Raw genomic sequence first — 12,859 nt, 5'->3', positions numbered from 1 at the left:
TACAGCGTACACCACGCACCAGGAATAGCGTGTACGAGCAAGTGGCCGGGCAAAATAGCAACCGTCTGGCTGGTGTTGGGCTATTTTCCATTGTCTGGTAAAAGATGGAGAAGCTACGATTCGTTGCTAATCCCCCTATAAATGGGTAACGAAAACCAGGACCGAAATGAGCGTTTTTCTCTGCGGGTAGGGGGAAAAGATGGACCAAAAGCGTAGAGGACAAGTTTCGAAACCTTTCCAGCAGTACGGTTTTAGATATTTTGAATTGAGCTTTTCCCCATCAACCCATCAACCGCCGGTACAAAAGGCGATATTTCAACAGGGTACCTTTTGCAATCAATTAGGAGAAATGGCAAACAATGTATCATTTACAGAAATTATCCGTTAATCGTTACTTACGCCGTTATCACAATGGCAGTCCGACCTTATCCGACCAACTGACAGCGATCGTTACTTACCTAGAGGAAAACGGGAAGAATGAAAGCAGAGAAAGCCAATCAGTACTGTTGTTTGAGATGGGTCAAGTGATGAAAAACATTTTAAACGGTAGTGTGTCAGCAAAGTTAAATGAATCCCCTTTCATGCGGTGTAAGTGCATTGCTGTGTTTTAAATTTAAACCCCAATGAAGCCTGTAACGATAAGCTTCTTGCTGGCGTCTTAATGATAAGCATTTTGTTGTCGCCTCTTTATCTTTCGAAGCAATGGTCAGTCAATTGAAAGCATGAAGGCTAGAGGTTTTTGTGCATTGTTTCCTGTTTTACGTAATGTCCGCCTGCATACGGAGCAATGCAGCCTTACGTAACATCTGCACATCCGCACGAAGTACTGGGCGTCTCCATCGTCACGTTTTCAATCGGCGCACAGAAAATTCATAATCTGATCCAGCGACATTACATTACACGCTTCACGGCACTTCCGTTTGCTGTGCACGGTTTAGCAATCTATATTTCGTTTTCCAATCGTAACATATTTGTTACTCGTTCAAAAGTCACCACGGACGTTGTTCTGCCCGCTTGTACCGACCAGCGTGTGTACTTTCGAGTGTACTTTTGGTTTTCTTTTCACTCTTGCTTAACCTGTACGCCAACACTGGTTTTCTACGAAGAACCATCATCGAGGGAATAACGCCCTACACACACACACACACACACACACACACACACATACACAAACGCCGGATGGTCTGGCTTGAAGCCAAACCAGAAGACACATCGGTGAAAGATCAGCTCTAAAAACACGGTCCCCATCGCCGTTGTTTCGTACCTCCTCAGCTGGGTGTGTTTCTCTTTCAAACGTAAAACACTCTGCGTGTGTGCGTGTATGTGCTTCATCTAGAAAGCAGTCCAATTTGCCCGTAGATCATCGCACCGAACGGTTTGTGGCAAAAATTATTGTCAACAGCTGTGTGCGTTCGACTTAATACTGTTTGCACCGACAATCGGTCAATGGAAAGGGCGAAATAAAAACAACGATAGGGATTCTAACGAACCACTAGAGTGGAACGATTCCATTGCTTGAAGAAGAAAGCGACACACACAAAAGGAAACGTGTGGCTTGAGACGGACAGATGGGTTTTTTAAATCTTATTTTACATTCACCAGGTTGAAGCATCATTTGTTGCGCACGTTGGCGCGCTCTTCGAGGTGTACGAGCGTGTCCAAACATTCCAAATGGAATTTTGATTACCAAAAAGCTCGTAAAATCGTACGTGAAAACCCCGTACAGTATGATGGCATTAAAATGTGTCACACTGAGTTTCTCTGTTTGCGAAATGAACACAGTGTTGCGTTCGCACCCGTCAGACAGCTGAAGATTTTAAATGGAACTTTGCTCCAAAGGGTACCACCGAAAAACGTTGCGTACAGCTTTGTATGTTTTTCGACGTTACATCACGCATTTGCTAGCAAGAAAAAAAAAACCTCTCCTTTTCATCTCCTAATCTAGCTTAGCTTATTTCAAAAAAGCATAAACAAATGCAAACTAAAAATCAATTATAAATCATAAGCCTTTTCGAGCTTGCCACACAAGCACGACACACGGTTTTTACTCTAACACCGCCCGAACCAGTCGGGAAAGCGATAAAATAAATTCATCCAGCGTACCACAATGTAACAATAAACAAATGGGCAATCGTTTACTGCTCGCACGATTCGTGTCCAGCTCACGCACCGCTGACCGATGATTGATCGAGCAATCGTGTGAAACCGTGTGTAGTCGCACTCTCCTTCAGCACCAGTTTGTGTACCGGTCGGGCGGCTGGGAAAATCTCAGGCTTTTCTTTTTGCCGTCCTGTCGGGACACGTTTTCGTTTGTATTATGAGCGCTACGCACGAGGGTCAGGGGGAATTGATGCTAATTGCGTACCGTATTATGTGTAGGGTTAGTTTTGTGCATTGGTAAGTGTTTGAGAGTGAAGTCGCTTGTCGTTTGCTGTACATTTCCATTTCCAGCAATAACACCATAAGGATGGTGATTTATTGAAAGAGCATTAAGTTGTAATTTATTATGAAAGTTTATATTGCTTCTTTGGGTAAAAGGAACGAAAGTAAAATGGGTAGACTTGGTAGACGAATGTTACCATTCATTTAGCAAAATATGAAGTCAAATGAAAGTTAGTTGCATATTTTTGTCTTTCAGTTAAAACGAGCATTATGTAATGTATTTACTCAAAGCTTGTTTTATTGTTTAGGCTGCTACAGTGAAACTAAAATAAAACTGAATGAGTGATTTAAATCTTGAAAAAAATTCAGTTCAAAACTGTTTTGACATTTAAATCTTTTTAACGCGTCACGGACCAAATAAAATTACTCACTCAAAGGTATGGTGAGATTTACATGCAGCAAAATACATATTAAAAACTCGTACCGAGTAGTGTTACTATTTTAATTGTTTAATTATATTTCGTGAGCAATGAAACATAAGCTAAACTTATCAAACAATCCTGATACTGGGTTTGTTTTGACACTTGCAAGTCTTCAAAATCTGATAGCCATCGTAATTTAGTCATCCATGATTAAAAACACGCCAAATTAGTTTATAATCATAACAAATCTTTAATCAAACAAACATGTGAGTTCCTAAATTCTTCTTGGCTTAACGACCTCTAAGGTCACGCTGGCCATCGAATGGCTTAGTAAACTTGCCGATACCGTGTAGTTGGATAGCCAGTCCTCATGATCGCCAGAGTTCCCATAAAGAAAATGAATGAATAAAGGAGCTATTGGCTCCAACAAACAAACGATCTCGTTATTGAAAACCTAAAGAAGTTATTGAATTATTGGAGCTGTCTGCAGCATGAAAACGATTGAGTCCAATTTGAGTCCTTGAAATGATATATTACGTTCCATTAAGATAAATGCCATCATTACTGCGTCCTTTGTGTCTTTGTTGGCTCTTTTTGTTGTTGAATGTCAGTAAATTGTTGGAATTTCTTAGCTTTAGTGCTACTTATAATATTACTAAATGATAATTTTAAAAAATAAATGAATAAAAATTCTACAGTATTAAGTAACATTAAAAGTGAAAACTAACAAACAAGTATATAAAGCAAATTTCTCGAGGAATTAATCGATTTGGCAAAATGGCATGCAATGGCATCCCTTGTTGGATGGTCAGAACGGCGTATTGCAAGGTCATACTAGAATCAATTGTTGCTCGTGTCTTGTTCGTCCATCACTTCTGTCGCAAAATTGCGTAACACGACTCCCAATATTGCTCGCCATTGACCCGTAGCACCATTAAAGTCTTTCAAGTGCTTTTGATCTAAAAGTGCTCTGCAAAAATGTGAAAGAATGCAATGTAAAGGAGAAGCGCCCTCAACGATTATTTCAGAATTTTGTTGCATTGTTCACGGTAAAGCAGATCAAAGAAGAATGAGCATAAATAATAGATTGAGAGTTACATTTTATCAAGACCATCAACTTTAACTACTACTCGGATAGCGCCAATAATATGAAATAGCATCACCATCATGGTATAACAAAATGGAAGCTTTTCAAACACATCTTTTTTCAGTCGTGTTTTAAAGTTTAAAATAATAACGCACCCTCCAGCACAGTACCTTCCCTGTTACTCATCTGAATGAAGCTTGTTTTAATTTACTCGCCTGAAACAATAAAATACACACAAACAATACCGAGCCTCCATCAAAAGTAATCCACCCAAAGCTTCCCGAGCGTTACCGTTATCGTACACTTGGTGATGGTAATAAATGATTACGCCGATTATCATTATTGTTACTGTGATTGCCGGTGATCCTTCGTGACTCCATCGCATCAGTCCGGTCCCAGGCGGTCCGGATGTGTGCAACGGAATTTACGGCTCCCGAAAGCAAAAGCAACACAAAAACACAAAGTGTTTGGAGTGGTGTTCGGTAGGGACGCAATAAAAACAAAACAACAAACGGGAAGGATTGACGAACTTCCCCGGGGTTGGGGCACACTGCAATCACTACTCAACCGGCCCTCATGGTGCGGCATTCATGGAACCCCATTTACACCACACCTCGTCGTAATGATCTGCGTCGCCATGTTTGGTTACCGGTGCGGCCGCTTCATAAATTATTCATAGCGACCAAAGCTCAACAAACAGTGCAAAGTGCTGACACGCTCTACGGCTAGCCCCCGCTTCGGCTTGTTTTCGGTGTCCGGCGAACGGTGAATAAGTTTTGTGTGTACGTGTGTCCACCCTGGCGGCCATAGCTTTACATCGTTGACATCAAACCAACTCCGGTGTTCTACCGTTCAAACACACACACACACATAGATTCACTCACCCGGGCATGCCGCTCGGAATGTTGCGCGACCGATGGGAGGACACAAATTTTCCGGCTTTCCGGTTCAGTTTCGTGACCCGTGGTTGCTGCTTCACCCGGTCGTCGATGGGATGTCGATAGAGCCGTGCATTACTGGACTCCACTGGACCGGCGGTATTGGCACCAAAAGCAGTGCGCAAAGAGCCAAAAAGAAGGACCGCGACCACAGCGGGTCGTGACGGAGACAAAAAGCGCTACCCAAATACATCTACCGTTTTCCCCTGTTAATGGGACCGGCAGGGGTTTTTCGGTGTATGAATTATTAAATCAGTATTTCGGAGAAATCACAGAAATTAGCCTTTACTGCCGTCTGGCCAAGGGAGCACACGGCGGTAAACTGGTGGGTGTGCGAAAGGCATTAGCAAAGGCATGATAATTCGGCTGCGTGCGATTAGGAAATAATTCCTCCCCCTGGGGCAGGTCCGAAACAAAGTTTGCCTTCTCACCTCGAGCGTGTCAAGCTTTTATCACGTTTTGGAACAGTTTTTTGTTTTGTTTTGGTTTTTACTTTCCTATACAATACTGAGAAGGTAGTGGTTTGCAAGCTAAGTTTAACGTGCTTATTGTTTCCTATGGTGAACGGGAAAGGTTTCATACCTTGTGGCTCGCTTTCCTACACGAAGTACAGGGTTGATGACTTCCAGAAGCCTTTGGGCGATATAATTTCTTCACCAATTCCCACGCAAAGGAAAGCTCAAATGAACGAAATGCTTTTCCTAATAACGTTGTGATTTTGACAAAATTTACTCAATTACAGCGGGGTCACGCACTTGCAATGAGTGTCAATTTTGTAGATTGTGTACAATTAAGAACCAATCTCACGTCTGTCTGTTTGGGGGTGAGACTGAATTATTTGTCTGGAGAGGAGTTTCAAGCTCATTTCATTAGGATTAGAATAACACGAACGCCAACAAGCCATCGATTATTTTTTCATAATCAAAAAATATCATACAAACAACATATTTTGCAGAGATCCTAAAGACAGTTTTCAATAAAAAAAATTTAAAGAGTTCTCTTCATTTTTCATAGCAATCATTTGATTCTATCTCAGGCAAGAAATGAGACATTAATTTTGGTTAAGAACTAAACAAGCAATAACAAATTTTCAAAAGGTCTGAAATTACGATAGCTAGAATCGCGACGCTTAAATCTTCAGCAATTGGAATTTGGCTGAGAAGCACGTACAAAAATTTTCCAAACCATAAGTTTTTTGAGGACGTTTACTACAAAAGCACAGCAATTTTCCAGACAGAATTTTACAAAGAATTAATTTTTTGAGGACACTTATTACAAGGACACAGAAAAGCTGATTTTCGCCTTATATTTAACGTTTTCTTGCAGTTTTTAGTGCGTGTCCTCCATGTAAATCCAAAGTAGTGTTCAAATATTATTTACCCAAGCCACATCCCGTCATTGGCAACCAATTTAAATATTACGAGCAGAGAAATCTTGCGCACATTGAGTGGGAATAATGCTAGAAAACAGTGAGGCGGCACGCACTGAAACACATTTCTTTCTCTTCATTTTTCTACCGTTTTTCACTTCACAGATTTCATATACCCGAAGTAGTAAAATAATTTGAAAACAGTTTTCTTGTGTGCTGAATCTAATAAATCAGAAATATTCACTTATTTGTTTTTCACTCAGTCGTTACTGATGTGCCCTTTGATATTGTTCCTTCCACTTGTTCTATCTTACGTATGATGATGGATGAGAAATTCCTTACATCATTCACAGTTTTGGAAGAAGCGCAAATATTTCGCTCTCAATGTCTTCAGTAACATTTAATGTGCTTGGCAATTAAAAACACTCTTGTGGGCTGAGCCGTTCAATGTAATTTTCAGGTCATGATCAATCTATCATAGCTTAGTTAATCCAGCTGACTCAATCTACTGCATAATTGATGAATCGTTGTGCAGCTTCTAGAGTTTGCCTTTTAAAAAATGATTTCACTCTAGTTTTCCACAATTCAATTCCAATAAAACCCTTGCAATTTCTAAAATCGAATGCTGCAGCTTGCTTGTGTGTAAAATAAAATAAAAATTGGGCCTTGAAGTCCAAAATATTTAATAAGCGCACTAGACTTCAGAGCAACATTGGTAAAGCAAGAAGAAAATGTTTCTAAAAAGAGGCAGTTTGAAGAAGTTTATCTGTCCGAAGATTTAACAAAAACTATTTCCAAACATAAGATCACTGTTCCACGTCTGTTTTAAGAGTTGAAGGAAATATAAATGCATACAAACATTAAATTTCATTTATAGCTCAAAACAATGAAACCATTTTCTTAAAATAATTCTTGAACGCGTTTACCACTGACTTCCAAAACTTCCGAAATGGAATTGCCAAACGAAAAAACAGCTATTTACAGGTCCATAGCATGACTAAATCGAAACCGCAGCGATAAGGTCGGATCCGATACGGCTCACCGTTAATTGATTAGCGTGGCTAATGAAGTGGTCGGCGATGGAATGAAAACACACAATTGATTGTCGATTATCAATACCGATCAAGTCGCTTATCGGTCGGTCGGATGTCGGGTGCCAGTGTTTCAGAGTATCCCAATGCGCGTGCACACACACGCACACACACACAAGCACTAAAACTAAACCAAAACGTAAAACCTCTCCAATGGTACGAAGTCCAGCCTTGTGTCGTTTTTCGACGGTCTATTGCATGCTATCTTATCACAGACCGCGACATTGTTTGCTGATGAAAAGCATCATCTTTATAGCGCCCTCAGCCGATAGCCGGCGGGCGATGGGACGGATGGTATGTCACCTGTTTTCTTGCACTCGTTTGCAAAACATTTGAACGTTCGACATTTTCGTTCGTTTTGCTCCTGGGCAGATGCGGGCAGCGGGAAGGTTGAGAACTTGTCACTAGCAAAACTTCACAGACTGTCAAAGTTGATGAAGCGTTTCGGTTTCGGTGGAGCGCGTCGCGTCTCGTTAAGGGTGACTTCCGGTCGAAGGTCATGGTCTTGGTGCGAGAGGATGTCAGTTCGGCACTCTTTTTGTTGGACGCCTTTTTTTTTTTTTGTTGTTGCTCGTCCATGGGTCGTTCGAAGTTTTCGAGTGATAAAGTACCAACACCACTATCGAGAGCTGTCCGTCCTGGTCCTGGGCGATGCTGTCGGCGTCATGTTGCGACAATGGTCGTACAAGAGTACCACACAAAATAAATCGAAGGAGGAGAAAGAGGTTTGGGGAGGGCGGGAGGGTGGTGTGATTCGAGAAAAATGATCACTCACAGAATTTTTCATCCTTCTTTTTCATCTTCTTGACGACGCGCCGGACCTTTACGATGCGCCGGATGACCTTCTTTTTGGGCTGGGCGTCCTCTGCTGTCGGTTGTGCTTGGGCGATGCTGGGTTCGCTCCCGGTACGGTCGGTACTTGCACATCCACTATCACATCCACTTGCACATCCGGATGCTCGCGGCGGTAAACCTATTTCGATTTGCGCATCCGCCCGTGGCGGTGTTCCTTCACGTGCCGCGCGCGGTGTCAGGAAATTACTGTCCACTGTGTGCTCCTTGCTGCTGAAGTTGACTTCAGCAGGTAACGACGACGGTAACGATGACGATGGCGACGTCTCTATCGTTCCCAACAGCTGCACTGAGTGGCTGTCAGCGACCTTCGCCCTGCTCGCACATGCCATTTTTCCCTCTGCGCCCATCGTTGGCGAGCCACTACTCATATCTCGCCTGTCCCACTTTTACGACCTGCGGGGTGTGCGGTGCGGTGGGCTCGAGAAGTCAAGGCACTCGAAACGCCCGACGTTCCCCGCTAAGATCTTTGTCAGGGGTTTCCTTATCTTGTTGATTAATATGATTTCGCTGTACGACCGGAGTACGACGAGCCGAGCCACGAAGCAAAATGAAAAGCAGAACTTGGCGGTAGCTTGATGTTGATACCGTGACAGTGTTGGCGGCCTTCAGTCGACGTTAGAGCCAGCATCACCCATGGGGACCGTGAAATCACCCTCCAGAGTGCGCTATCGCATGCCACCGGACGAAATCTCGCAACGGACACTTTGTGGTTGGTGGTGGTGGGCAAACAACGGTATGACAATGTGTAGATACAAGACGACAAACTATCTTCCCGCGGACGGCTAGTAGCACTTTATGACTTCACCTTATTTTTCGCTATCATAACCGCTCACACAGCTCATCTGCGATCCATCTTATCACTCTGTTAGTCTCCGGACGTTGCAAATGGTTGACAAGACAACACACCGATAGCGATAGAGATGATAAGCAATAGCGGGCTGTTGGGTCACTTTGTAAGCAAGCAAGGCTTTTTTTCTTGTGTCCCGAAAATACTAACTACAACGAACTATCTTCTTGAGCGATCGATGCTTGGGCAGAGAAGGAGAGTTTTCAAAAGCATATGACCTTATGGGAACGCTTTTATCATTCACCCCCACACGCACACACCCACACAAAGCGTCACGCACTTTGCAAAACTAACCTGCAGAAGGGAAAGAATAAGCAAACAGGAACCGGAAGTGAGGAAAAGCACAGTAAAGCGGTAAAGAGTGGTTGATGATAGGGGAAAGCGATAGTAGTGAAGATGCATTTTACACACATTAATGCTTGGGAGCCGGGTTTCAGCTTCAAGTTTAAAAATTGATTAATAATTATTATTTTACCACGCCATGATACACACTGATACGTACACAAATACACCTGCTGCTGTTGATCTGGATCGTTTGTATCGTGCGGTAGCGTGAAAGAGTGTATCGATTTTATGAGCATGCCATGCAGTCGTTTGATGAACGTTACCTCGCTTTACAGGCTAACCTTTGACATTTGAACTTGGCTCAACTATTGACGCTTCGATGGTGTTCGGTCCGGCGAAAGGTTAGTGTATGTAAATGTGTACACCTTATGAAGGTGTTATTAAAATTTAGTGGAAAAAACACTAAATGCCACCATTCCTAAATGGTTTGATATTTCTTTTGTCGCACATTTTTTGTGCTCTAAAGTATTATTTCACTTCGATTGAAAAAGAGATTTTTTGGGAACAGGAATTGGGTTTAAGTTTAAGACGCTTTTTGAGCTACAAGCCTTACTACCCATTCGACCCATTTAACGGAATTGTAGAGTCACTTAGAGGAATGTTTCAAATCGAAAAAATCGATTGGAACTTAATTAAACTTTTTCAATTAATTTTAGCGTTTACCTCATTCAAATATAAATGATACAGTCTGCTGAAACAAACAAATAGTTGGAACACAACACCATCCAGACGACATCAGCAATATTTGCAAGCGCATTGGCCATGGGCAGACAAAAGGCGACACCGACCAAGCGCACGCATGCCAGAACCTGCAGCACCGTGGGAATTGCAACGCGCACAGGACGATGCAGCAACCAGACATCAACGCCCGCGGCCCTAAAAAGTGACGCTCCCAAAACACTCCATACAAATAAATAGGGATCGATCAGGGAAGAGATTTCAGTTTCATTTTAGTGAAGAGTTACAGTTTAGACGTTCAGTGAATCGGATAGGTTAGAAATTCTTCTTCTTCTTCTTCTTCTTCTTGGCTTAACGAGACTCTAAGGTAATGCCGGCCATCGAAATGGCTTTCTAACAGGTCGGCTGATGATTGTCTGGCTTGACACATATAGGGCGCTTGTAAATTCAAATCCATTTTTTTTTGTTAGTATTAACAATTAACCTTGTATTAACCTTGAAACAATAACCTAGTGAGCTAGAGCATTTTGTGTGACGCAACTTTTGTGTTTTGAGTATACATGGACAAGAAGGAATTGCGCGTGTTGATAAAATATTGTTTTTTGAAGGGGAAAAATACAGTTGAATCCAAAAATTGGCTTTATAAGGAGTTTTTGGACTCTGCTCCAGCAAAATCAACTACAAAATATTGGTATGCTAAATTTAAACGTGGTGAAATGAGCACTGAAGACGGTGAACACAATGGACGCCCAAAAGAAGTGGTTACAGAGAAAAACGTTTAGAAAATCCACAAAATTATCAAAAACAACCGAACCATAAAGTTGATCGAGAAAGCGGACACAATAAAGATATCCAAGGAACGTGTTGGACATATCGTTCACGAATATTTGGGTATGAGAAAGCTCTGTGCAAAATGGGTGCCGTGCGAGCTCACATTTGACCAAAAACAGCAACGAGTTGATGATTCGGAGCAGTGTTTAGAGCTGTTTGAGCGAAATTCTAGCAAGTTTTTGCGTCGGTATGTTACCATGGATGAGATTTGACTTCATCACTACACTCCCAAGTCGAATAGACAATCATCTGAGTGGACTGAACGCGATGAACCTGCTCCAAAGCGAGGAAAAACGCAACAATCAGTTGGCAAGGTTATGGCGTCAGTTTTTTGGGATTCGCAAGGAATAATCTTCATCGACTATCTTGAAAAAGGAAAGACCATTAACAGCGACTACTTATTCAAGTTATTGGAGCGTTTAAAGGACGAAATCGCTAAAAAACGGCCACATTTGCAGAAAACAAAAAGTTTTGTTTCATCAAGACAACGCACCGTGCAACAACTCCGTGAAAACAATGACAAAAAATCGCGAATTAGGCTACGAATTGCTTCCCCACCCACCGTATTCCCCAGATCTGGCCCCCAGCGACTTTTTTCTTTTCTCAGATCTCAAAAGGATGCTCGCTGGGAAGAAATTTTCGTCAGATGAAGAGGAAACGAAACGAAAAAAAAAAATCCTTTTTCAAAAATGGCATAGAAAAATTGAAATACCGTTATCATCGGTGTCACCCTTTAAGCGAGGGGGGGGGGGGGGTTTGTTGAATAAAAAAAATTGCAAACCAAAAGGTTTTTACTATTGCAGGCCAAACAATTATTAGCCCACCTGTTAGACTCTGCCAATACCACGTAGTTGGTTAGTCAGTCCTCACTACGGGGGGACGGACGGTCCGGATGGGATTTGAACCCCGGCCCTGCCGTTTGAAGACCGGCGCTGCTGTCGCCGGTCTACCGGTTCGCCCGGTAAGATAGAAGATAAAACCTATAACAGTATTTTTGATGCCCAAACGGCATTGAAAAATATTAACTACTCTATTTAATGATATTTTTGATTTTGCTGATTACACAACGGTCTTCCAAACGATCTACAAAAAGGAGACATTAGATTACAAATTTCCCCAGTGAAGTAATAAATCTCCCGTAACAAGAATACAAGATTGCACTGTATGATTGGAAAATTCCATAAAAAAATTGCAATATTACGCAATCCATTTGAAAAAATCCACTGGGTGATTCAACGATTTTACTATATAGATCGAAACCCTGTAAGTTGCCCTAGAAATCGAAAACCATCTAAAAATAAATATCGCGTCTAGCCTAATTCCTTAAAATAAAATTTTAAAATACCATTCTATCTAATTTAATCTCAAAAAATAAAAATTTTATCCAATCTCATTTGAAATAAAATTTGATCTGTTAAAAACTTTCATTCAACTAAAATTTGTTTGAAGATCTTGGGAAAATCGATTCAGAATAGATCATTGAACATACCTAAAATACGCCAATCTTTTAAAAAAGATTATTCATCACCCTTACAATAATATATATTTTTCATGTTGTGCGAATGTCATCAGTAAATTTTTTTAAATTTACCAACTGTCCACGGCCTAAATAGATTAAATATAAAAATAGTTTTTTTGTGCAGCAAAATATAACTTTTTGAAAGATTGAAGGATTTTTCAAAGATTGATAGTTAAGGTAGGTTTACTTGTCGTTATAGTCGTTTGAAAATCGATAGCGAAATAGTAAATCTACTTTTTTCTCTTTTTAGTGTAAAAAGTCTTCAAATTATATCGTGTCTGATAGCGTTGAACTAAGCAATTAATGCTGCAGAACGAAATTGGCGGTGGTTCTTCCATGATAAGCCCGTCGTTGCTTCTGCCTCAATCACAACAGAAAGTGCGCTTGAAGTTATCCTGCATTGAAATTTTATATTCAAGTACAAATTTTCTTCTTAAGTTTTTATAGTAGTGAGTTTTGAGTAAGTTTAAGTAAGTAAGTTACAAATTTTCTTCT

General features: G+C 41.2%; 1 protein-coding gene across 2 annotated transcripts in view; it reads right to left on the bottom strand.

The window, feature by feature from the left end:
- Nucleotides 1-12,859, bottom strand: part of LOC126562633 (calcium-binding protein E63-1) — a 219,496-nt gene that overhangs the window by 197,654 nt on the left and 8,983 nt on the right. The window contains exon 1 of one of the 2 annotated variants that reach the window (XM_050219189.1): nucleotides 8,065-8,512. The exons of the other annotated variant lie outside the window; for it this stretch is intronic. Coding sequence (XP_050075146.1) covers nucleotides 8,065-8,512 — 448 coding nt within the window. Of the gene's footprint in view, nucleotides 1-8,064; nucleotides 8,513-12,859 lie in introns of those variants that run through there. 2 annotated transcript variants of the gene reach the window in all.

Source organism: Anopheles maculipalpis, chromosome 3RL (genome assembly GCF_943734695.1).
Source record: "Anopheles maculipalpis chromosome 3RL, idAnoMacuDA_375_x, whole genome shotgun sequence".
Classification (NCBI taxonomy): domain Eukaryota; kingdom Metazoa; phylum Arthropoda; class Insecta; order Diptera; family Culicidae; genus Anopheles; species Anopheles maculipalpis.
This window is presented reverse-complemented; position numbering and strand designations above follow the sequence as displayed.